This window comes from Theropithecus gelada, chromosome 19 (genome assembly GCF_003255815.1).
Source record: "Theropithecus gelada isolate Dixy chromosome 19, Tgel_1.0, whole genome shotgun sequence".
In the NCBI taxonomy this organism is placed as follows: domain Eukaryota; kingdom Metazoa; phylum Chordata; class Mammalia; order Primates; family Cercopithecidae; genus Theropithecus; species Theropithecus gelada.
Genome location: NC_037687.1, coordinates 9,660,393 through 9,686,105, shown reverse-complemented (window position 1 = coordinate 9,686,105; position 25,713 = coordinate 9,660,393). Strand labels below are relative to the sequence as shown.

Sequence of the window (25,713 nt, the reverse complement as noted above, 5' to 3'; positions counted from 1 at the left end):
CCTCCCGAGTAGCTGGGACTAGAGGTGCACGCCACCATGCCCAGCTAATTTTTGTATTTTTAGTAGAGACAGGGTTTCACTATATTGTTCAGGCTGGTCTCAAACTCCTGACCTCAGGTGATCCACCTGCCTCAGCCTTCCAAAGTGCTGGGATTACAGGCGTGAGCCACCATGCCCGGCCCATGTATTGATTTAGAAGGCATTCATTGACAGCCTTCTGTACCTCAAGCATGATACTATGCAGTAAGCACTAGGTGGTAGTTTGTGCTCTCAAGGAGTGGAGTAGATTTAACTTCTGGAGGAGTTGAGCCTGGCTGTGTTGGGGAAAAGCTGTCATAACAGGAACACTTTATTCCCACATCTAGGAAACTCTTGTCTGAGAACATTAACATGTCTTCACTGCCAAGGTGGAAGCCCATTCTGTCTCTTTTTCTCTTTTTGAGATGGGGTCTTGCCATGGTGCCCAGGGCGGCCTCGAATTCCTGGGCTTAAGCAATTCTCCTGCCTCAGCCTCCCAAGTAGTTGGGATTACAGGTGCACACCACCTCAGTGTGTCTTGCGACTTCATCCATCCAGAGCGCAGCCACAAACCAAGAAGTAACCAGGAAAGAGCAGAGAGTAGGGAGAGGAGATTCCATGAAGACTATATACAAAAGTTTACTATCTTTCTCTCTCTCTCTCTCTCTCTTTTTTTTTTTTTTTTTTTTTTTTTTTTTTTTTTTTTTTTTGAGACGGAGTCTCACTGTGTCTCCCAGGCTGGAGTGCAGTGGCGCGATCTCGGCTCACTGCAAGCTCCGCCCCCCGGGTTCCCGCCATTCTCCCGCCTCAGCCTCCCAAGTAGCTGGGACTACAGGCGCCCGCTACCGCGCCGGCTAGTTTTTTGTATTTTTAGTAGAGACAGGGTTTCACCGTGTTAGCCAGGATAGTCTCGATCTCCTGACCTTGTGATCCACCCGCCTCGGCCTCCCAAAGTGCTGGGATTACAGGCTTGAGCCACCGCGCCCGGCCTCTTTTTTTTTTTTAGACAGAGTCTCACTCTATCGCCCAGTCCGGAGCGCAGTGGCACGATCTCATCTCACTGCAACCTCCACCTCTTGGGTTCAAGCAATTCTCATGCCTCAGCCACCCAAGTAGCTGGGACTATAAGTGTGCACCACCACGCCTGGCCAGTTTTTATATTTTTAATAGAGACAGTGTTTCGCCATGTTGCCCAGGCTGGTCTTGAACTCCTGGCCTCAAGTGATCCGCCCACCTTGGCCTCCCTAAGTGCTGGGATTACAGGCATGAGCCACCACGTCCAGCCTGGAAAAGGTTGTCCTTATTGCTCCTGGGGACCCAGTAGACTCTTGGTCCCTGTTTACTCTTACTTTATACATAGTTCCAACAATCCTGGGCAGCTAGTACCTAGCCTTGCTTAATAGAGGAGAAGACAGGTGTCATTGCACAAGAAGAAAAAAAACCAAAAGGCAGAGCCGGTTCAGCCATCAAATGAAATGGTAAATAGCTTCTCACTTTTTAGGCTGTGAGAGTCCTGGTGAATCCCAAGAAAAATACATGTTGAGCACATGGTGAGCCAGGTTCTTTTTAAATTTTATTTTGTTTTATTTTTTTTTTAAGAGGCAGGGTCTTGCTCTGTTGACCAGGCTAGACTGGAGTGGTGTGACGACAGCCCACTGTTGCCTCAACCTCCTTGGCCCGAGTGATCCTCCTACCTTAGACTCTCAAATAGCTAGGACTACAGGTGTGTACCACTACATCCAGTTAATTTTTCTTTTTCTTTTTTTTTTTTTTTGTAGAGGTGGGGGTCTCACTATGTTGTCCAGGCTGGTCTTGAACTCTTGGCCTCAAGTGATCCTTTTGCCTCAGCCTCCCAAGGTGCTGGGATTAATACTGCTGTGATCATGGGTGTACCAATATCTCTTTGAGACACTGAGTTCAATTCTTTTGTGTACGTACTCAGCAGTGGCGTCGCTGGGCCAGGCACAGCAGCTCACACCTGTGATCCCAGCAATTGGGAGGCTGAGGTGGGTGGATTGCTTGAGCCCAGGAGTTTGAGACCAACCTCAACAACATGGTAAAACACTGTCTCTACAACAAATACAAAAATTAGCTGTGCCTGTGGTCCCAGCTACTCGGGAGGCTGAGGTGGGAGGATCACTTGAGCCCGGGAGGTCAAGGCTGCAGTGAGCCATGATTGTACCACCGTCTGGGTGACAGGGTAAGATCCTGTCTCAAAAAAAAAAGGTATTGCTGGGTCAAAGGGTAACTATGTTTTAAGTTTTTGAAGAACTACAATAATGTTTTCTACGGCGGCTGCACCATTTTACGTTCCCACAAAGGGTTCTTATTTTTCCACTTCCTCGCTAACACTTGTTGTTTTTGTCGAAAGCCTCTGACCACAATGTTTTTGTCAACTGAATAATATATAACTTTTTTCTTTTGTTGTGTTTTGCTTAGACAGGGTCTCACTCTGTCCCCTTGGCTAGAGTGCAGTGGTGTGATCTCGGCTCACTGCAGCCTCCGCCTTCCGGACTCAGGCCATTCTCCCGCCTCAGCCTCCCAACACCTCTGTAGCTGGGATTATGCACCGCCATGCCTGGCTGATTTTTTTGTAGAGCTGGGATTTCACCATGTTGCCCAGGCTGGTCTCCAACTCCTGGGCTCAAATGATCTGCCTGCCTCAGCTTCCCAAAGTGCTGGGATTACAGGCATGAGCCATGGCACCCAGCCATAATTTTGTTTTATGTGTGTTTCTGTTTTAGAATATCATATATATATATCAGATATATATATACACACACACATATATATATATCACATATATATTTATTTTTTGATTCATTAGCATTGAACTCCCGGCCAATAGCACTACATCTGATGCCTGAATGAAGCTTCTCTAACACATGTCTTTTCTCCATGAGACACATCACAGCCTTCTTGCACTCAGAAACACTAGGCTACACTTCAGCACTGTGCGTGGGGGCCACTGAAGATAGCGAAGTCACCAACAAACAGCATAAAAATATGAAAAGCTTAGCACTAAATGGATCATAAAAAAGACACTTGCATGTAGTATCAGAACTGGAGGAAGAAAGCAGTGTGTCTCCTTATTAGAACCTCAACAGGGTTGGGTGACTGAGTATGTTGTCAGGCCAGGAGCAATGGCTCACGCCTATAATCCCGCTTTGGGTGGCCAAGGCGGAAGGATGGCGTCAGCCCAGGAGTTCAAGACCAGCCTGGGCAACAGAGTGAAACCTCTGTTTCAAAAAAAAAAAAAAATTATTTATTTATTTATTTATTTATTTATTTATTTATTTATTTTTGTAGAGACGGGGCTGTCACTTTGTTGCCCAGGCTGAAATACAGTGGCGCGATCTCGGCTCACTGCAACCTCCACCTCCTGGGTTCAAGTGATTCTTGTGCCTCAGCCTCCCGAGTAGCTGGGATTACAGGCACACACCACCAAGCCTGGCTAATTTCTGTATTTTTAGTAGAGATGGGATTTTGACATGTTGGCCAGGTTGGTCTCGAACTCCTGACCTCAGGTGATCCACCTGCCTCGGCCTCCTAAAGTGCTGGAATTACAGACGTGAGGCACCATGCCCGGCTCTGCAAAAAAAAATTTTTAATTAGCTAAGCATGGTGCTGCATGCCTGAAGTCCCAGCTACTTGGGAGGACTGCTTGACCCCAGGAGGTAAAGGTCACGGTGAGCTATGATCCCACCACTGAACTCCCCTTCCTTGCTTCCTTCTTTCCTTCGTTCCTTCCTCTCTCTCTCCTTCCTTCCTTCCTTTTCTTTCTTTCTCTCTCTTCTCTCTCCTTCCTTCTTCTTTTTCTCCCTCTCTTTTTCTTTCTTGCTTTCTTTCTTTCTCTTTCTTTCCTTTCTTTCTTTTCCTTCCTTCCTTTCTTTTTTTCTCTTTCTTCTCTCTTTCTTTCTTCTCTCTTTCCTTTCTTTCCTTCCTTCCTTCCTTCCCTCCCACCTTTCCTTCCTTCCTTCCTTCCTTGCTTCTTTCTCCTTCCTTCCTTCCTTCCTTCCTTCCCTCCCTCCCTCCCTCCCTCCCTCCCTCCCTCCCTCTCTCTCTCTCTCTCTCTTTCTTTCTTTCTTTCTTTCTTTCTCTTTCTCTCTTTCTTTCTTTCTCTCTCTCTCTCTCTCTTTCTTTCTTTCTTTCTTTCTTTCTTTCTTTCTTTCTTTCTTTCTGTCTTTCTTTCTTTCTTTCTGTCTGTCTGTCTGTCTGTCTCGCTCTGTCACCCAGGCTGGATGGAGTGCAGTGGTGCCATCTTGGCTCACTGCAAGCTCTGCCTCCTGGGTTCACGCCATTCTCCTGCCTCAGCTTCCCCAGCAGCTGGGACTACAGGTGCCCGCCACCATGCCCGGCTAATTTTTTTGTATTTTTAGTAGAGACAGGGTTTCACCGTGTTAGCCAGGATGGTCTCGATCTCCTGACCAAGTGATCCACCTGCCTCAGCCTCCCAAAGTGCTGGGATTATAGGTGTGAGTCACCACGCCTGGTCTCTCTCTCTTTCTCTCTCTCTCCCTTTCTCCCTTTCTTTCTTCCTTTCTTCCTTTCTTCATTTTTCTTTCTCTCTTTCTTTCTTTTCTTTCTCCCTTTCTTTCTTCCTTTCTTCGTCTTTCTTTTCTTTTCTTTTCTTTCTTTTTTTCCTGAGACAGTCTCACTCTGTCGCCCAGGCTGGAGTGCAGTGGCAATGATCTTGGCTCACAGCAACCTCTGCCTCCTGGATTCAAGCAATTCTTGTGCATCAGCTTCCCAAGCATCTGGGATTACAGGTGTGCACCCACCATACTGGCTAATTTTTGTATTTTTAGTAGAGACAGGATTTCACCATGTTGGCCAGGCTGGTATCAAACTCCTGACCTCAAGTGATCTGCCGGCCTCAGCCTCCCAAAATGCTGGGATTACAGGCGTGAGCCGCCGCACCCGGCTACTCCACCCTGTTTCTAAATAAGAAAAATAATATTATCACTGTGCATGTCCACAAATGACTACAAATGCCCCAGCGAGTATTGATCTTAGAGTATAAACAAATTGCAACAAGTAGGCGAATTTGCCAATCTGGAATTTTTGAATCATGAAGCTCAACTGTATATACGTAGGAGTGGAATTGCTGAGCCATGGGGAGAAACTGCTGTACACTCTTCCAAAGTTGCAGAGCCTCTTCCGAAAAGTCAACAACGTACTCTTCCACCAGTAGTGTATGAAGTGTTCCAGTTGCTCCATATCTTCCCCAACACTTGGTATTGTCTTTTTTTTTTTTTTTTTTTGAGATGGAGTCTCACCCAGGCTGGAGTGCAGTGGTGCGATTTCGACTCACTGCAAGCTCCGCCTCCCGGGTTCACACCATTCTCCTGCCTCAGCCTCCACAGTAGCTGGGACTGCAGGCGCCCGCCACCACGCCCAGCTAGTTTTTTAAAATTTTTTTAGTAGAAACGGGGTTTCACCATGTTAGCCAGGATGGTCTCGATCTCCTGACCTCTTGATCCGCCCGCCTTGGCCTCCCAAAGTGCTGGGATTACAGGCGTGAGCCACCATGCCCAGCCTCTTTTTTTTTTCTTTTCTTTTTTTTTTTTTTTGAGACAGAGTCTCACTCTGTCACCCAGGCTGGAGTGCAGTGGCACAATCTCTGCTCACTGCAGCCTCAACCTCCTAGACTCAAGCAATCCTCCCACCTCAGCCTCCCAAGTAGCTAGAACCACAAGCATGCACCACCACACCTGGCTAATTTTTTTGTAGAGATGGGGTTTTGCCCTGTTGCCCAGGCTAATCTGGAACTCCTGAGCTCAAGTAATCCACCCACCTTGGGCTCCCAAAGTACTGGGATTACAGGTATGAGCCACTGTGCCTGAACTTTTTTTAATTTTAGACATTCTGATGGATGCCAGATAGTATTGCATTGTGGGTTTATTTATAAATTTATTTTTGTTTTTTTGAGTCAGGGTCTGGTTATGTTGCCTAGGCAGGTCTCCAACTCCTGGGCTCAAGTGATCCTCCCATCTCAGCTTCCCAAAGTGCTGGGAACATTGTGGGTTTAATTTACATTTCCTGATGATGAATGATGTGCCTGCTGATGAATTAAGTGCCTTTCCATATGTTTATTGACAACTTGGATATCCACTTTCGTGAAATGTCTAAGTCTTTTGCCCACTTCTCTGTTCAGATGTCTGGATTTTCTTACTGATTTGTAGGAGTGTGTGTGTGTGTGTGAGTGTACCCAGATTTTACATAGATACATATACATATTTTACATAACTGTAAAATCAGGATATGAGATTTTTGTTGGACATAATGATTGCAAATATCTTCTCCTCTGTAGCTTTTCTTTTCATTCTCTTAGTGGTGTCTTTTAATCAATAGAAGTCCTTAATTTCATTTCATTTCTCTCTCTTTTTTTTTTTTTTTTTTTGAGACAGGGTCTCGCTCTGTTGCCCAGGCTGGAGTGCAGTGGTGGAATTATGGCTCACTGCAGCCTCAATCTCCTGGGCTCAAGCCATCCTCCCACCTCAGCCTGCCGAGTTGCTGGAGCTACAGGTGCACACCACCACACCCAGCTAATTTTTGTAGTTTTTGTAGAGATGGAGTTTCACCATGTTGCCCAGGCTGGTCTCAAATTCCTGGGCTCAAGCCATCCTCCCGCCCTGGCCTCCCAAAGTGCTATTACAGGTGTGAGCCACTGCACTCAGCCAGGATTTCTTAATCTTAATGTAGTTCAAATCATTTTTTTCTTTCATGGCTAGTGCTTGTTAGTGTTCTATTTTAAAAATCTTTGCCTAGCTGGGTGCAGTGGCTCATGCCTGTCATCCCAGCATTTTGAAAAGCTGAGGCAAGGGGATCGCTTGAGCCAGGAGTTTGAGACCAGCCTAGGCAACATGGCAAGACCCTGTCTCTACCAAAAATAATAATAAAAAAATAACCAAGCATGGTGGCATGTAACTGTAGTCCCAGCTATTCGGAAGTTTGAGGTAGGAGGATCGTTTGAGTCAGGGAGGTCGAGGCTGCAGTGAAGTGTGATGACGTGACTGCACTCCAGCCTGGGTGACAGGGCAGGCAAAATCGTGTTTCAAAACAACAACAACAAAAGGAAATTATAATTCTGTCTGTTGCATAGGGGTATTCTGAGGGTTAAATGAGTTATTACAGGTACTTTGCTGCAAATGGTGTCTGGAACATGATAGTACTAAGTAAACCTCAGCAATTATTGATATTTTCCCAACAGTTATTAATTTTTTACCCAGAAATTTCAAGGGAAAAAAAACTTTTTTTTTGTTTGAGACAGAGTCTCACTCTGCTGCCCAGGCTGGAGTACAGTGGTGCGATCTCTGCTCACAGCAACCTCTGCCTCCCAGGTTCAAATAACTTTCCTGCTTCAGCCCCCCAAGTAGCTGGGATTGCAGGTCTGTGCCACCATGCCCAACTAATTTTTTTTTTTTTTTTGTATTTTTAGTAGAGATGGAGTTTCGCCATGTTGGTCAGGCTGGTCTCGAACTTCTGACCTCAACTGATCTGCCCACCTCAGCCTTCCAAAGTGCCGGGATTATTGCATGAGCCTGGCCCCAGAAGAAATATTTTTTTCAGTGGCTCACCAGCATGATATTCATAGTGATGATGATGGGGAAGAGTTGACACTTTCTTGAGATATTTCTGCATCAGGATTAGCTGGCTGTGGTGCTGGTTTGGATAGAGGAGGAGGGATGGAGAAGGAGGGGTAAAAAGTAAACAGTCTCTCATTTCTGACCATGGGTACATCATTGCCAGGACCAGGGTGATGCAAGCAAGGAACCTTGGGCTCAAAATTTAAGGAGACATTTATTCTCATGTTAGTACAGTGCAGGGCACCTCAAAGAGGGAGCTTGCAGGCAAAGTTTAAAAATGCCTCCCCCTTTTGTATAGGCAGGGTCTTGCTGTGTTGCCCAGTCTGGAGTGCAGAGGTGCCATCATAGCTCACTGCAGCCTCAAAAACTTGGGCTTAAGTGATCCTCCCACCTCAGCCTCCCAAGTAGCTGGTACTACAGGGACATGCCCAGCTACTTAAAATTTTTTTGCGGGGAGGAGGGGCCAGGTGGTGTGGCTTACGTCTGTAATCCTAGCACTTTGGGAGGCTGAGGTGGGCAGACCACCTGAGGTCAGGAGTTCGAGACCAGCTGGCCAACATGGTGAAACCCCATCTCTACTAAAAAAACAAAAATACAAAAATTAGCTGGGCATGGTGGCATGCCCCTGTGATCCCAGCTACTCAGGAGGCTGAGGCAGGAGAATCACTTGAAACGTGGACGCAGAGGTTGCGGTAAGCCAAGATCTCGCCACTGCACTCCAGCCTGGGCGATAGAGCAAGACTCTGTCTCAAAAAAAAAAAAAAAAATTGGCAGGGGGCCAGGTGTGGTGGCTCATGCCTGTAATCCCAGCACTTTGGGAGGCCAAGGCATGAGAATCACCTGAGATCAGGAGTTTGAGACCAGCCTGGCCAACATAGACCAGCCTGGCAACATCTACTAAAAATACAAAAATTAGCCAGGTGTCATGGCGCACATCTATAATCCCAGCCACTCAGGAGGCTGAGGCAAGGGAATCACTTGAACCGGGAGGGGAAGTTTGCAGTGAGCCCAGATCGGGCCACTGCACTCCAGCCTGAGCGACAGAGTGAGACTCTGTCTCAAAAAAATAAATAAATAGGAAGAAACGAGGTCTCACTACATTGCCCAGGCTGGTCTCCAACTCCTGGCTTCAAACAGTTCTCCCGCTTCAGCCTCCCAAGGTGCTGGGATTACAGGCGTGAGCCACGGCGCCTGGTGGATCTTCCCTTTTCAGCAGTTTTATGGAGGTGTAATTTACAGACAGGTGTAAAATTCACCTGTGTAAGCATGCCATTCAATGACTTTTCGTAAATTTTACAGAGTTGTGCAGCCATCACCCTGATCCAATTATAGGACATTTTCATCACCCCCAAAACAGCCCCGGTGCCCATTTGCATTCCATCTCCACTGCCACCCCCAGTTCCAGGCAATCTCTCGTCTACTTTCTGTCTGTATTGATTTGCTCTCCCTGGACATTTTGTATAAATGGAATCATAAACTATGTGGCCTTTTGCCTCTGTCTCCTTTTACTTAGCAAAATGTTTTTGAGGATCATCCACATTGTAACATATATCAGGAGCGTGTTCCTTTTTATGGCGGAATGGCATTCCGTTGTATGGATGTACCGCAATTTGTTTATTTCCTCACCAGTTGATGGGTATTTGGATTGTTTCACTCATTATAACCAATGCTGCTATGAATATTCATGTGTAGGTCTTTTCATGGACATATGCTTTGGTTTCTCTTGGGTAGATGGAATTGTTGGGTCTTTAAAAAGACTTCTAGGGTCTGGCGTGGTGGCTCACGCCTATGATCCCAGCATTTTGGGAGGTTGAGGCAGGTGGATTGCCTGAGCCCAAGAGTTTGAGACCAGCCCAGGCAACATAGTGAGACCCTATCTCTACAGAAAACTTAAAAAATTAGCTGGGCACGGTGGTGTGCCTCTGTAGTCTCACCTATTCAGGAGGCAGAGGTGGGAGGATCACTTGAGCCCAGGAATTTGAGGTTACAGTGAACTATGATTGCACCACTGCACTCCAGCCTGGGCAACAGAGTGCCCAGACCCTCGCCTTAAAAAAAAAAAATAGGCTGGGCGCGGTGGCTCAAGCCTGTAATCCCAGCACTTTGGGAGGCTGAGACGGGTGGATCACGAGGTCAGGAGATCGAGACTATCCTGGCCTACACGGTGAAACCCCGTCTCTACTAAAAAATACAAAAAACTAGCCGGGCGAGATGGCGGGCGCCTGTAGTCCCAGCTACTCGGGAGGCTGAGGCAGGAGAATGGCGTGAACCCAGGAGGCGGAGCTTGCAGTGAGCTGAGATCCGGTCACTGCACTCCAGCCTGGGCGACAGAGCGAGACTCCGTCTCAAAAAAAAAAGATAAAAGAACCACAGTGGATGGGTGTGGTGGCTCATGCCTGTAATCCCAGCACTTTGGGAGGCCGAGGCGGGTGGCTCTCTAGAGGTCAGGAGTTCAAAACCAGCCTGGCCAACATGGTGAAACCCCCATCTCTACTAAAAATAGAAAAATTAGCCGGGCATGGTGGCATGCACCTGTAAACCCAGCTACTCGGGAGGCTGAGGCACGAGAATTACTTGAACCCGGGAGATGGAGGTTGCAGTGAGCAGAGATTTTGCCATTGCATTCCAACCTGAGCAACAGAGTGAGACTCCGTCTCAAAACAAAACAAAACAAAAAAGAACTAAAGTAGGGTAAGTGGCAGAGAGTGGCGGGGGGCTCAGATTGTAGATGAGGTGGCCAGGGAAGGTCCTTTGGAGAAGATCACCATATCACTGAGGGTCTTGTTAGGGAAACAAACCACTCTGTGTGTTTCAGAGAGGGGGAATTTAATACAGGGAATTGGTTAAGTGGGAGAAGAAAGAGTTGAGAAGCCACATGGGATGATGAGGAAATCCGGAATAAGCTACAGCAGAACACTACTGGAGGGACATGGCACAGAGGGGATGTGATGAGGAAGGGACCCTTGGGTAGGAACTGGGACTATGGAGGAGGCGTAGCCACTGCTGGAAAACACCGTTCACCCCAAGCGGACACAGGAGAGAAACACGTTGGCTTCTCCCTTCCTCTCCAAGCTCCCATCTCCCTCCAGTGCCTCCCATTGGATAAACCGAACAGGAAGCCAGTATGCAATGGAATCTGGGAAATGTAGTTTTCTCGGGGGAAGGGCAGGGCATGGCTCTGACCCACCTAATGACAGAGCAGAGATATAAATTAAATAAAGGACTGGGAATGGTGGCTCGCATCCATAGTCCCAGCTACTTGGGAGGCTGAGGCGGGAGGATAGCTTGAGCCTAGGAGTTAGAGGCTGCAGTGAGCTATGATCAAACCACTGCACTCCAGCCTGGGTGACAGAGCAAGACCCTGCCTCTAAAAAATACATTAAGTAAGTAAAGGAACAAGTCATGTGGGGCATCGTTGGTAACAGTGTTTTGTGTAGAGGGAACAGGAAGTTCAAAGGTCCTGAGGTAGCAGTGTCCCAGATGCAGCCAAAACTTTGAGAGTGGGTGGATGGTCCAGGCAGAATGAGAGTGGCAGGGAACCCAGACAAAGCCCTGAAAGATACAGAGTTTTTGGGAGTAGCAGGAGACAGCGACGGCACAGCCAGAGAGGTGGGCGCAGAACTAGGAAGTGATACCGTGTCTCTGAAGTCAAGGGAAAAAGGAGTTTCAAGAAGGTGATGGTGCATGGAGACTGACTGACTGTGAGAATGACCTAAGGAGGACTGGCATGAGGGTACGGACCTGGCAAATTGGCACCTTCGGTGAGAGGAGTTTTGGAAATGCTGGGGAGGTGGGAGGCGAGGAATTAAATGCAAGAAGTGCAAACTTGAGCACAGACCACTCCTTGAAGAAGCTTGGATGCGCTGAACTAAGGCAGTTTCCCACAGCACCCATGGCCAGAGAGTGAGAAAGTTGGGTTGGGTTCCAAATTGTCTAAGCCAGGAGGCCTGGAGCCCAGTTGGTCTTAGGATCTGAAATCAGACAGACCTGGTTTCAAAACCTGGGCCCCCACTTCCATGCTGGGTTCCCCTGATCTGGGTCCCTCTCCTCTCTGAGCTCAGTTTCCTCACCTGGAAATAAGAGTGTCGCTGTACTGTTCATGGATGTTGCAGCAACTGTTAACAATGCATCTGCAAAGTGTTTAGCACTCATCAATGAAAGCTTTAGAACAAGCTGGTAAGAACTCTTTTTTCTTTTTTTTTAGACAGGGTCTCACTCTGTCTGTCGCCCAGGCTGGAAGGCTGGAGTGCAGTGGCTCGATCTCCGCTCACTGCAACCTCCGCCTCCCGGATTCAAGCAATTCTCCCGCCTCAACCTCCCAAGTAGCTGGGTTACAGGCGTGCGCCACCATAGCCGGCTAATTTTTGTGTTTTTAGTAGAGACAGAGTTTTACCATGTTGACCAGGCTGGTCTCGAACTCCTGGCCTCAAGTGATCCATCCGCCTCGGCCTCCCAAAGTTCTGGGATTACAGGCATGAGCCACTGTGCCCGGCCTCAAATAATAACAACAATGGTAGCTACTATTTGAAAAACTTAACGTGTCCCAGACACTTGTAAAGTATTTTACAAACATCATCATCCCTTATTGTCCCCCTGGCTCACTCCAACTGTGCTGGCCTCCTTCCTGGTCCTGGAACACTCCTGCCCCAGGGCCTTTGCACTTGCTGTTCCTGTTGCCTGGAACTCTCTTCCCCCAGATATCCAAATGGTTCTCTTCCTCACTTTCTTTCTTTCTTTTTTTTTTTTTTGAGATGGAGTCTCGCTCTGTCGCCCAGGCTGGAGTGCAGTGGCACGATCTCAGCTCACTGCAACCTCCGCCTCCTGGGTTCACGCCATTCTCCTGCCTCAGCCTCCCGAGTAGCTGGGACTACAGGTGCCCGCCACCACGCCCGGCTAATTTTTTGTATTTTTAGTAAAGACAGGGTTTCACTGCATTAGCCAGGATGGTCTCTATCTTCTGACCTCGTGATCCGCCTGCCTTGGCCTCCCAAAGTGCTGGGATTACAGATGTGAGCCACCGCACCGGCCCCCCTTTCCTCACTTTCTTCAGGTCTCTGCTTAAACGTCCCTTTCTCCAATCACCCTGTTTAAAGTTTACTTCCCCTTCCTCTTAATATCTTACGTACTTTACTTTTTCCCCTATTTCTTGACTCTCTCACCCCATAGAATATTCATCTTCACATCCAACCTGGAGGCTCACTCCTGGAATCCCAACACTTTGGGAGGCCAGGGTAGGAGGATCGATTGAGGCCAGGGTTTCGAGACCAGCCCGGGCAACATAGAGAGATGCCCATCTCTACCAAAAAAAAAAAGAGAGAGAGAGAGAAAAGAATATTCAATTTCATACAGGCAGACATTTTTGTCTGTTGTTCACAGTACTTGGGACATAGTAGATGCTCAGTAAATTACCTGATTCTCAGGATGACCAAGCCCTTTACACGTGTTAGGTCTCCACCACCCACTTGGCAAATGGGGAAACTGAGGCAGAGAGGAACAGTCATCCCCGCAGGTCACACTTCCATCTCGGTGTTGTCCAGCTCAGAAAAAAAGACTGTTCAAGACCCCCAGCCCCACTCCCCCCTCATCCTTAGCGCTTCTCCCCAGCCCGAGCCCTCAGCCCCAGGCCGTCGCCTGGAAAGGCCTGAGTCATCGCCGCCTCCAGACGGCGGCGGCCGCGGGCTGAGGGCGACGGCGGCGGCGGCGCGAGGTGACGCGGGGACGCCAGGAGGGGGCGTGAGTGCAGGCAAAACAGAGGAAATTAAAACCAGCCCGACGCTCCTCTTCGCGGCCCCGCGGCCGCCGCCGCCGGCTGGTGCGTGGGCGGACGGGTGGGCGGCGAGGGCACTGCGCTTCCAGCTCCCCCGAGGGGGCGGGCCGGGAGCGGCTCCCCGGGGCCGCGAGAAAGGTCCGAAGCGTGAGTGCCCCGCCCCCACCCCAAGTTAAAGTTGCGAGTCTACACCTGCCCGAGACTCGCCTCCTAAAAGCTGCGTACTGGGTCTCCGCGGTCCCTGGGTAGGATGCTGCCCTTGGTTGTCGTAGGAACTCCTCCCGTGGCCGAAGTGACCCCAGCACCGCACCTGCACCCAAGCAATTGCGTCTGCTGGCCCTGGATCACGCCACCCTTGGGGCACGAAATGACCGAGGGATCCCTAGAGTGGTCTCAGTGCCCGGGAAGGAAGCCCCTTCCCGCAGCTAAAGGAGATTCTTGGTGACCCGATTCATGGGAGCGCACGAGCGTGTCGCCCCCCACGCCCCCCAATGCCCGCTCTCCAAGGTTTTAGGGAGCCAGGGTGGGTGTCTCAACAGTAAGTGGGTGGGGACTTGCGACTCCGGCCCCCTGCCCTCTTCGGGTGGCCGGGGTGGGCCGAGTGCGCCTTTACGCGCGGGGTCCCACGGCTGGGGCTCGGAGAGGGGCTGCGCGCGGGAGGCGGTCCGGGAACACCGCCTAGGGGGAGCGGCGTGGGGGGGAATACCGCTGGGGGGCGGGGCTGGGGAATGACACCGCGGTGGGGGTGGGGCGCTTGGGGAATGCCACCAGGGGGAGATCCCCCGCCCCATGGAGCGGTCCCCGGCGGGGGGCGGGCGAGGCTGTTGGATGGGGAGGTGAGGGCAGTCTGGGCGCCCCCCGCCCCCCGCCGGGCTCCGGGCCGGAGCCGTGACGTCACGGCGGCTGGAAGTGCCCGGCGCGGAGGCGCTGGAGGGGGCGGGGGGCCGAGCCGGCGCTTTATAAGAGGAGCCCGCCAGGCGCGCCGAGCCGCAGCCCGCGTCCGCGAGCCCCCCCTCACCCCAGCCCGGAACCCCCCCACCCGCAGCTCGCGCTCGTGCCCCCTCCCCCACGCCCCCCGGGGCGCCTGGGTGTCGAGGGACAGAGCGCCCCGCGGCGGGCCAGAGAAGGGAAGCGCGGCGGGCGGCCGCGGGGCATGAGGCGGGGGCGCGATGTCGGTGCCGCTGCTCAAGATCGGGGCTGTGCTGAGCACCATGGCCATGGTCACCAACTGGATGTCGCAGACGCTGCCCTCGCTCGTGGGGCTCAACGGCACCGTGTCCCGTGCGGGCGCCTCCGAGAAAATCGTGAGTGGCTGCCGCGCGGGGGGCGCTCCCGGGGGGCGTGGTGCCCGCGCCACCGCCACTACCGCCGCCGCAGCCCCCGGGGGCCCCCACCTGTACCCCCCTACCCCCATGCTCCCCACGACCCTGCCCGGCGCGCCTGGGTAGGGGACGCCCTCTCGGGGTTCCAGGGTCGGACGTGGAGGCAGAAGGAGCCCCGGGACCCGCAGCCATCTCCGCGCCATTTGGCATGGTTCTTGTTGTTATTATTGATTATTATTATTATTAGTGAGCAATGTCTGAGCGCCAACAGTGTACCGGGCTCGCTCCAGCCCCAGGGCGGAGGCGACAAGGGCTGCGGAATTGAGCCGAGTCCGGGCTAAGTGGGGTGCAGCGGGAGGACGGTGAGACTCAGGGGTTTAGAAAAACCCTGTCTCTGAAAGAGGGGAGGATCCAGGGGTTTCCGAGTGTCTCCACCTTCAAGGTCTCTGCCTGGTTCCGTCTTGGCGTCTCTGAGTAGTTCTGTCTGGGTCTATTTCCCCTGCTTTGCGTCTCTGGGTCTCTTTCTATTAATATTTCTGTCTCTCCCTGTCTCTGGCTCTGGCTCTGTGGCGCTGTCTGAGAGTTTGTGTCTCTTTTTGTCTCTTTTTCTCTCCCCTGCACCCCTTCCTCCATTCTTGCCTCGCCATGTGCTGAATATTTATCCCCATAACTCACCCTCCCTGGGAGGTAGAAAGGGCGCAGACTGGGGCTGGAGCTGACACTGCCTCCAGGAGCTCCGGGATTGCGCCTTCCCATCCCATCCCCCTTTGTGGCTTTATCCTCCAGCTTCCCTGCTACAGAGCTTCCCTGGATCGGGGAAGGAGAGAACTCAGTGGGGTTCATAGTGGTGTCCTGGGGAGAGAGGGGAGGGGCTTCCTTCATTGCAAACTTCCCTGGGCCTCCTCCAGATGTGCCCCTCCCCTCCGATTCCTCAACCTCTGGTAGCCCCACACCTGTTCCATCTGTTTGGGGGCTTCTCCTAAATCGTCCCCCAAACCCAGGCTGCGATGCCTGGGGCTCCCTTTCTTTAGCCCCAACTCTTCACTAACCCTCCCTTGCTTAGCCCCAAATGGTCATCATGCAGCTTCTTTCTCCTTGCTGGGGGCAAAGAAGATTTGCTCCCTAGGGTCGAAGGCAAGTGTGTGTGGTGGTGGTGGGGACACCTGAGAAGGCTTTATCCAGCCCCTGGTGGGGGTAGTATTGGGCTTGACACAGGTAAGAGCTTTCAGGCTAGATGAGACTTGGCAGCCAATGTGTGAGACGGTGTGTTTCTGTGTGTCTGTCACATCAAGTGCTTATTACTTGGGTATGTCCTGGTGTGTCTATATGTGTGTGTTTCCGTGTGTATATGGGGGGAATGGGAGTGGAGAAAGTTTATGTATACTGCTGACATTGGGTCCGGGTGTGTCTTCCTGTGTGTGAGGGTGCATCCCAGAATGAGTGTGGGTGTGTCCCTGAGTGACTGTGCTTGGATGTGGACATATCTGCAATTGCCTGTCCCCGACTATGGGTTTGCGTGTGTTACAAGATTGCGTGTGTGCATATGAGTTTGTTATACATGAGTATGACACAGGCTTCTTGCCGTTGCCATCTGAGAAGGGAGAGAGATGGTATCTCATTGAAATCAGAAGCCAAATTTCCCTCCACCACCATCGAAAGCATGTGAGTCTGTGTGCATGTGTTCTGTGCAGGTGTGTGTAAATGTGTGTATATGGTGTGTCTGCAGAATGCATACATAAGTATGCAAGAGCATGTCTATGAGTTATGATTTTGTGTATGCAGACGTATCTGTGCAGACATGTGTGCAAATATCTTTGTGTGCATATGTGTGGACAGTTATGTCTTTGTAAATGTGTGCATATAAGTGCAAGTGTGTATTTATGAAAGTGTGTGTGTGCCTGCCTTGTACGCATATGGGTAGGATGCCCTGTGTGCTGTGTGTTTTCTGTAAGTGTGTGTGTGTGTGTGCCCAGACAGACCTGATCTCCACTCTGGCCCATTCGTAGCTAACAGCACCTTCATCCAATGCTTCCATGAATTCATCTGCTGAAAGCCAATGGCCCTCCCATCCCTGGCACCACCCCATCCCTCAGTCTCATTATACTTTGTCAAAAGGGATCTGAGAAGTGAGATGTTAAGGTACTCAGGGTGAGGGCTGGGAGGGGACTGTGACATGAGGGTGTCCATCTTGGGAGTCTGATAGACCTATGTTGGAATCTAGATTTTGTCCCCAACTTGCTCTATGACTCTAGCCACTGCCTTTGTCACTCCAAGCTATTGTTTTCTCATCTATAAAATTGGAATGATGTCTTACCTCACAGAATTGTTGTAACAGAGATCTGCTGTTCAAATTGCCAACCTTACACCCTTCCATATATCTCTTCGTACATCCATCCATCCCTGCTTCCATCCATCTATCCATCTATTTTTTTTTTTTTTTTTTTTTTTTGAGATGGAGTCTTGCTCATCGCCCAGGCTGGAGTGCAATGGTACGATCTCGGCTCACTGCAAGCCCTGCCTCCCGGGTTCATGCCATTCTCCTGTCTCGGCCTCCCGAGTAGCTGGGACTACAGGCGCCCGCCACCTCACCCGGCTAATTTTTTGTATTTTTAGCAAATATGGGGTTTCACCGTGTTAGCCAGGATGGTCTCGATCTCCTGACCTCGTGATCCGCCTGCCTCGGCCTCCCAAAGTGCTGGGATTACAGGCGTGAGCCACCGTGTCCGGCCTTTTTTTTTTTTTTTTTTGAGACAGAGTCTCGCTCTGTTGCCCAGGCTGGAGTGCAGTGGTACAATCTCAGCTCACTGCAAGCTCCACCTCCCAGGTTCACGCCATTCTCCTGCCTCAGCCTCCCGAGTAGCTGGGACTACAGGTGCCCGCCACCACGCCTGGCTAATTTTTTGTATTTTTTTTTTTTTTTTTTTTTGAGACGGAGTCTTGCTCTGTCGCCCGGGCTGGAGAGTGCAGTGGCCGGATCTCAGCTCACTGCAAGCTCCGCCTCCCGGGTTCCCGCCATTCTCCTGCCTCAGCCTCCGGAGTAGCTGGGACTACAGGCGCCCGCCACCTCGCCCGGCTAGTTTTTTGTATTTTTAGTAGAGACGGGGTTTCACCGTGTTAGCCAGGATGGTCTCGATCTCCTGACCTCGTGATCCACCCGTCTCGGCCTCCCAAAGTGCTGGGATTACAGGCTTGAGCCACCGCGCCCGGCAATTTTTTGTATTTTTAGTAGAGACGGGGTTTCACAGTGTTAGCCAAAAATAGATAGCCTATCCATCTATTTTACGTCCATCCTTCCATCTGTCTTGCTATCCATCTCTCCATTCATTCATTCATCCATCCACCTATTATTCCATCAGTCCATCCATCTATCCATCCATTACTTCATCTACCCATCCATTTTTCTATCCATCCATTCACTCATACACCCACCCATTATTCCATCTGTCCATCCATCTGTACCTCCATCCTTTCACACGTCCATCTCTTTATCCTTCCACCCATCTCTTTTCATCTATCCATGATTCATCATTTGTCTCTCTGTCCTTTCATGGATCCATTCTTCTATCCATCCATCTCTCTATACTTGCATTCACTAATCCCTCCATCCATCCATTATCCATCATCCAACTATCTCTTTTTCTATCCTCTATGCATCCATCCTTCCACCATCCATCTGCCTCTCCATCCATTCATCTATCCTTCCATCCATTGTATTTATTCCACAAAACTTTTTTTTTTAAGGAGATGGAGTGTCTCACCATGTTGCCCAAGCTGGTCTTGAACTCCTGGGCTCAAGGGATCCTCCCGCCTCGGCCTCCCAAAATGCTGGGATTACAGGCATGAGCCACCAGCACCCAGCCTATTCCGCAAGACTATCAAGTGCCTCTTCTATGTCAAGAACTTTTACGTTTGAAAACCCCCAGATCAGTGCCTAAGATAGCAGATGCTCAGTTAGTGATAAGACTTTCGAGTCAGACATATCTGGGTTTGAATTCTGGCCCTGTAATTTACTAGCTGTGTGACTTTGGGGGAAAATTATTTAATTTCTCTAAGCCACAATTTCCTTATTGTTATTATTATTAATATTATTATTTTTAGAGAAAGAGTCTCACTCTGTCACCCAGGCTGGAGTGCAGTGGTGCCATCATAGCTCACTGACACCTGGAACTCCTAGGCCCAAGTCATTCCTCCGTCTTAACGTCCTGAGAAGTTGGGATTTGATTTCCTTATTAGTCAGGGGGAATTTAGAGTCTTCATGAGACTGTAAGATCCTTGAAGACATCTGTGTTTTGCTTACTAGTGAACCCTAAGGTATGACGCGTAGTAGGACTACAATAAATATTTGTCAGATGACTGAATCCACAACCACACCTTCATAAGGATTTGTGGATTCCTCCTTCAAACAAAAACAGATAAATAACGGGCGCATAGTAGGTGTTTAGTAAGGAGGGGTTGTTTTGTTTACCCTTCTAGCCGAGCCTGGAATAAATATTTCTCAAGTGTCTAAATCATTTCACCTTCCTCAGGACTGGGGATAACAAATGGAAAGTGACCAGGCACATAGTAGGTGCTCAGTTAGGAGGAGATGTCGGAAGGTGTAGCGTCCCAGCGTGGGGGAGGCTGAGGGGTTCAGGAAACGAAGCAGTATGGATTCCCAAAGTCAGGAGGCGGAAGGTTGGACGCTGGGGTTTGGCTTTAAAAAGGAACTCAGAGGTGTGGTGGCGGTGAGCCTAGAGCGTCGGGGGTCCTGCTTGTCTCTGGTTTCCTCCTCCTGAATTGCAGAAGCAGCTTAGCATTCCTGTGGTTACAGACCATCTCTGGGAAGACGTGGGGAGGAAGCTGCCGCTACTACCTTTGGCCAACTCCCAGCCATAAACCATCTCTGTGGGACGGGAGCCTTCGGCAGAATGGCTCCTCACCTGGGGATCATAAATCCAGGACCAGACTAAGAGCTGTCAGCTGTATTGCCAGCTGCGGCCATCATTTCAGGGCCTGAAGTGAAATACCTGAATCTTGTATGTTATACCCTTAACCATCCCCTCCTCCTGGGGGGCTGGAGAGAAAGAAGGGGAGATGGAGAAGGGGTATGCTGTTTGAGGGGGACCTTTTGCTTTATGGGAAGAATAAGGAGGGGCTGAGCAGCTCTCAGCAAAAGGCTCTTAGAGTGGCACTGTGGCTCATGCCTGTAATTCTCAAGCTTTGGAAGGCAGGGGTGGGAAGATTGCTTGAGGCTAAGAGTTCAGTACCATCCTGGGCAACACAGCAAGATCCTGTCTCTACAAAAAATTAAAATAGGCTAACCACAGTGGCTCACATGCGTAATCTCAGCCCTTTGGGAGGTCAAGGTGGGAAGATTGCTTGAGGGCAGGAGTTCGAGATCAGCCTGGATAACATAGCAAGACCCCATCTCTACATAGAAACAAAATACATTTTTAGCCAGGCACGGTGGTTCACACCTGTAATCCTAGCACTTTGGGAGGCCAAGGTGGGTGGATCACCTGACGTCAGGAGTTTAAGACCAGCCTGGTGAAACATGGTGAAACCCGGTGGCTTATGCCTGTAATCTCAGTGCTTTGGGAGGCCGAGGCGGGCAGATCATGAGGTCAGGAGATCGAGACCATCCTGACTAACACGGTGAAACCCCGTCTTTACGAAAAATACAATAATTAGCTGGGCATGGTGGCAGGTGCCTGCAGTCCCAGCTACTCAGGAGGCTGAGGCAGGAGAATGGCGTGAACCCGGGAGGCGGAGCTTGCCGTGAGCTGAGATTGCGCCACTGCACTCCAGCCTGGGCAACAGAGTAAGACTCTGTCTCCAAAAAAAAAAAAAAAAATTACCCAGGTGTGATGGCGGGCGCCTGTAACCCCAGCTACTTAGGAGGCTGAGGCAGGAGAACACAGGAGGCAGAGGTTGCAGTGAGCCGAGATCACACCATTGCACTCCAGCTTGAGCGACAAGAGCAAAACTCCATCTAGGAAAAGAAAAAAAAAAAGAAATAAAAGAAAAATAAAAAGAATTAGCTGGGCATGGTGGTGCACACTTGTAGTCCCAGCTACTTCAGGGGCTGAAGCATGAGGATTGCTTGAGCCCAGGAGTTGGAGGCTACAGTGAGCTATGACCACACCACTGCACTCCAGCCTGGGTGACAGAGTGAAACCGTCTCAACAACAACAAAAAATAAGAGAAGAATAAGGGAGGAATTATTTTAGATTGAGTGGCCTCTCTGAGGAGGTAACATATATGCAGAGATCGGAAGGATGTAAAGGGGGGAAGAGGGAGGATTTCAGGAGGCAGAGAGTTATAAGTAGAGGGAACAGCCCCTGCAAAGAGCATGAGGCAAGACCTTGCCTGGCATGTTGGAGGAACAGGGAGGAGGCCCATGTCTGGAGCATAGTGAGTGGGGGGAAGAGGGAGAGGAGGTGAGGGAAGGGAGGTGATGGGAGCCATATCATGTTGTGGGGAGGGGGGTTTTTCAGGGACTTTAGATTTTTTAAATTTTTAAATTTTATTTTATTTTTTTGAGATGGATTATCACTCTGTGACCCAAACTGGAGTGCAGTGGCACAATCTTTGCTCACCACAACCTCCGCCTCCTGGGTTCAAGTGATTCTCCTGCCTCAGCCTCCCAAGTAGCTGGGATTACAGACACGTGCACCACCAAGCCCAGCTAATTTTTTGTATTTTTAGTAGAGACGGCGTTTTGCCATGTTGGCCAGGCTCGTCTCGAACTCCTGACCTCAAGTGATCCACCCACCTCGGCCTCCCAAAGTGTTGGGATTACAGGCGTAAGCCACCATGCCCGGCCTATAGCTGTCTCTTTATCTCATTCATGTCTGTCTCTCCATGTCCCTCTGTGTCCGTCTGTCTCCATCTCTGGGATTCTGTCTCCATCTCACCATAGGACCCTGACGAGGACCCTGGGAAACAGACTAGAATTCTTGAGCGAGAGAGGCTTCTAGGGCTAGGACCTGTGTTGGATGTTAGGGAGGATTTGGTGACAGAGGGCAGGATGACCCAGACCACCTCTCTTATTTATTTGTTTGTTTGTTTATTCATTTATTTTGAGATGGAATCTCGCCTCATCCAGACTGGAGTGCAGTGGCACCATGTTGGCCCACTGCAGCCTCCCTCAATCACCTCCTGGGTTCAAGCGATTCTCATGCCTCGGCCTCCTGAGTAGCTGGCACTACAGGAGTGCGCTACCACACCCAGCTAATTTTTGTATTTTTAGTAGAGATGAGGTTTCAGCATGTTGGCCAGGCTGGTCTCAAACTCCTGACCTTAAGTGATCCACCCGCCTCAGCTACCCAAAGTGCTGGGATTACAGGCGTGAGCCACCACACCCAGCCCCAGGCCACCTCTCTTGAGGGTCCCAAAGAGAGGCGTTGGGAGTATCTGGACCCCCTGGGTACGCTGGTGATGGGGCCAAGCATTGACTGGAGATGGAGGTGGGCTCCCAAGCTCCAGGTGACCTCTTGCCCCCTCTGCCCCCCAGCACCATTTCCCCTCCCCTGCTGCCGCTCGGGAGGGCGTCCCTCTAGGACCCAGCCACCAGGCCCAGTACTGGCTCCAAGATGGAACAGCTGTCTGGGCTGCAGCTGCAGAAGCTCATTTTGAACAAGGGAGATGATTGCAGGAGTGACTGGGGGAGGGAGAGGGAAGGGGAGGGTAGCTAGGGCCAAAAGGAATCAGGCCTGATTGTTACTGCTGCTGCCGCAGAGCGTGGATTGCCCAGGAGGTGGGAGAGGCCAAGCCAGGCGGGAAAAGGCAGAGGGGAGGTTTGTCTGCCCAGCCGCGCGTCCATCTGTCCCCACTCTGGTCCTCCCAGTTGCAAAGTTTTCTCTGCCTGCGTCTCTCTCTTCCTGCATTTCAGAGTCCGTATCTCTGGCTCTGCAGTTCGGTTTGTATTTGAGTTTTCGCATCTCCCCTTGCCTAATCTCTCTGCCCCTCCGCCTGGATCTCTGTGAATCTCTGAGCCTTCCCGCCTGTCCCTCAGTGCTGCTGTCATGATCAGACACACAGCTAAGGTTCGAGCAGCTCTTGGGAGTGCTCTTTCTTGTCTTGTCATTTCTGCGATACTCAGGGGCCAGAGACAAATAGAGGCGACAAATTCCCAGGAAACGGATGGAATGGTGTCCTTCAATAAAGGGATATTTGCAAAGATATCTCAATTAGGACTAATTAATTAAGCGAGCCACTTCCCCTGCCCTCCCCCCCACCTTGCGTACCCGCAGCCTCCTGGGAGGGAACCAGCCAATGAGTGGATGGCAGAGCCTGGTGCTCAGACAGTGTCTCAATGTTTAATTTATAACAGCCTTCTCCCCGCCGCCCCATCAATCCATCCGGAAGGGCAAGGTGGCCACGGGCGCGTAGACTCTGGCAGAGGCTGCAGACCTGCCTGGCCCCTGCGAAAGCATGCTTGGGTGTGTGCGTGCCCCCTGCGTATCAGAGCATGTCATAGCATGTTTGAGTGTGTCTTCATGGCAAGCACACCCCTTCGTGTAAGGGCAATCTGATAGCCATCAGTTGTGTCTGAACCCAAGGGACGCATTGGAGTGGATGAGAGCGTGTCTTGTGTGCAGAATGTCTGAGCGTGGCAAAGGCATGCCTGACTGTGTTGAGGTGTGATGGGGCATGTGGAGCACATCTGAGGATGTGGCACATGTTGAGACTGCTCAGGGTATAGCTCCTGTGCCAGGCTGCCAAGGCCTGTACCTGCAGGTAAAGCATCTCTTCTCAAGGGCATGGCAAGGTAGGTTTTTGGCAGAGGCTCCTGGTAGGAACAGCAGAGACAGGACAAGGATCCACAGCCTCCAAGATGAACCAATCTCAATCTTTCCAGCCCCTTCAGCACTAGTGGCTTAGGAAGGTTGAATTCCAACTTTTTTTTTTTTTTTTTTGAGACGGAATCTCACTCTGTCGCCCATGCTGGAGTGCAGTGGTGCAACCTCTGCCTCCCGGGTTCAAGTGAGTCTCCTGCCTCAGCCTCCCGAGTAGCCGGGACTACAGGCATCTGCCACCATGCCTGGATAATTTTTTTTTTTTTTTTTTTTTTTTTTGTTAACGGAGTCGCGCTCTGTCGCCCAGGCTGGAGTGCAGTGGCACGATCTCAGCTCACTGCAAGCTCTGCCTCCCGGGTTCATGCCATTCTCCTGCCTCAGTCTCCCGAGTAGCTGGGACTACAGGCGCCCGCCGTCACACCCAGCTAATTTTTTGTATTTTTCGTAGAGATGGAGTTTTACCGTGTTAGCCAGGATGGTCTCAATCTCCTGACCTCGTGATCTGCCTGCCTCGACCCCCCAAAGTGCTGGGATTACAAGCATGAGCCACTGTGCCCGGCCTTTTTTTTTTGGTATTTTTAGTAGAGACGGGGTTTCAACATATTGGCCAGGCTGGTCTTGAACTCCTGAACTCAGGCTATCTACCCACCTCGGCCTCCCAAAGTGCTGGGATTACAGGCATGAGCTACTGTGCCCGGCCCTAACATTTTTTTTCCTCCCAAGACAGGGTCTCACTCTGTCACCTAGACTGGAGTGCATTGGCATGATCATAGCTCACTGTAGCCTCGACATCCTGTGCTCAAGCGATCCTCCTGCCTGAGCCTCCCAAATAGCTGGGACTATGGTGTGTACCACCACACCTGGCTAATTTTTGCATTTTATGTAGAGACGGAGCTCACTATGTGGCCTAGGCTTGTCTCGAACTCCTGTCCTCAAGTGATCCTCCCACCTTGGCCTCCCAAAGTGTTGGGATTACAGGTGTGAGCCACCACGCCTGGCCAGAATTCCAACTCTTGATGTAATAGGTGCTTTTCTGTCTTCTGGCTTCCCACCCCCAGTGTGTGGCTTCAGGATCCCCAATTTTCCTCATCTCTCTAGTCCTATCAGGTACCTCAGAATCACTTCTCAACCCCACTTCTGCTTGCCCCTTCACACCCCACACAGAGGAGCTACCAGTGCTGAGGGAAAGTGTTGCCTCTTAAGTTTACCTTTCTAGTTATGAAGCCCTCAGTTTAATACTCAGAATACTCAGACTGGGCTGGGCTTATGCCTGTTATCCCAACACTTTGGGAGATAGATGTGGGTGGATCACCTGAGGTCAGGGGTTTGAGACCAGCCTGGCCAACATGGTGAAACCCCATCTCTACTAAAAATACAAAAATTATCTGGGTATGGTGGTACATGCCTATAATCCCAGCTACATGGAAGGCTGAGGCAGGAGAATCGCTTGAACCTGGGAGGCGGAGGTTGCATTGAGTGCCGAGATCCTGCCACCGAGCTCCAGCCTAGGTGACAGAGTGAGACTCTGTCTCAAAACACAGACACACACACACACACACACACACACACACAAATACTCAGCCTGGGATTGGAGACCTAAGGGCAAGACTAACAGGATGGTTCAGACAGGTCTGATGATCCAACCCTCAGTGTAATGCCCAACCAGGTAATGCAGCCTTCAGTATAATGACAAGTCTGGTGATGCAGCCCTCAGTGTAGTGCCCATGATAGTGATGTGGCCTTCAGTATAATGACAAGTCTAGTGATGCAGCCCTCAGTGTAGTGCCCATGATAGTGATGTGGCCTTCAGTATAATGACAAGTCTGGTGATGCAGCTCCCAGTGTAGTGCCCATCAGAGTAATGCAACCTTCAGTAGAATAACAAGTAGATGTAGCCGTTAGTGTGATGCCAGGATAGTACTGAGGCCAAAAATGTATCTTGAAATATGACTTTGGTTCTGCAGATAGATGCTGGCTGGGGCACTTGGTGCAGTGAGAAGGAAAGGAAATTTGTTTATTCTTGGGAGTAAATAGCCAGACATTCTCTGGCTCTTCCAGGAGTCCAGGATTTCCTAACCCTGCTGGCCAAGGCTGGCTCCGTTAGCCCTTGTAAGTGCCATGTGACCTCAGCAGGACATCAGGCTTATTAGTATAGCAGAAGTTCTGCAGGAATATTTCAGGTCTCACCGCAATGCTAATGAGTTCGTTGGGAGACCTAAGATGGCAGCTGAAAGATA

The 25,713-nt window shown here is 50.6% G+C and overlaps 1 protein-coding gene across 2 annotated transcripts in view; it reads left to right on the top strand.

The window, feature by feature from the left end:
• OLFM2 (olfactomedin 2) overlaps positions 1-25,713 on the top strand; it is an 86,394-nt gene that overhangs the window by 7,028 nt on the left and 53,653 nt on the right. Inside the window, exon 1 of one of the 2 annotated variants that reach the window (XM_025367248.1) lies at positions 14,398-14,678. The exons of the other annotated variant lie outside the window; for it this stretch is intronic. Within the exon in view, the coding sequence (XP_025223033.1) occupies positions 14,544-14,678 (135 nt within the window). The 5' untranslated portion in view covers positions 14,398-14,543. Of the gene's footprint in view, positions 1-14,397; positions 14,679-25,713 lie in introns of those variants that run through there. 2 annotated transcript variants of the gene reach the window in all.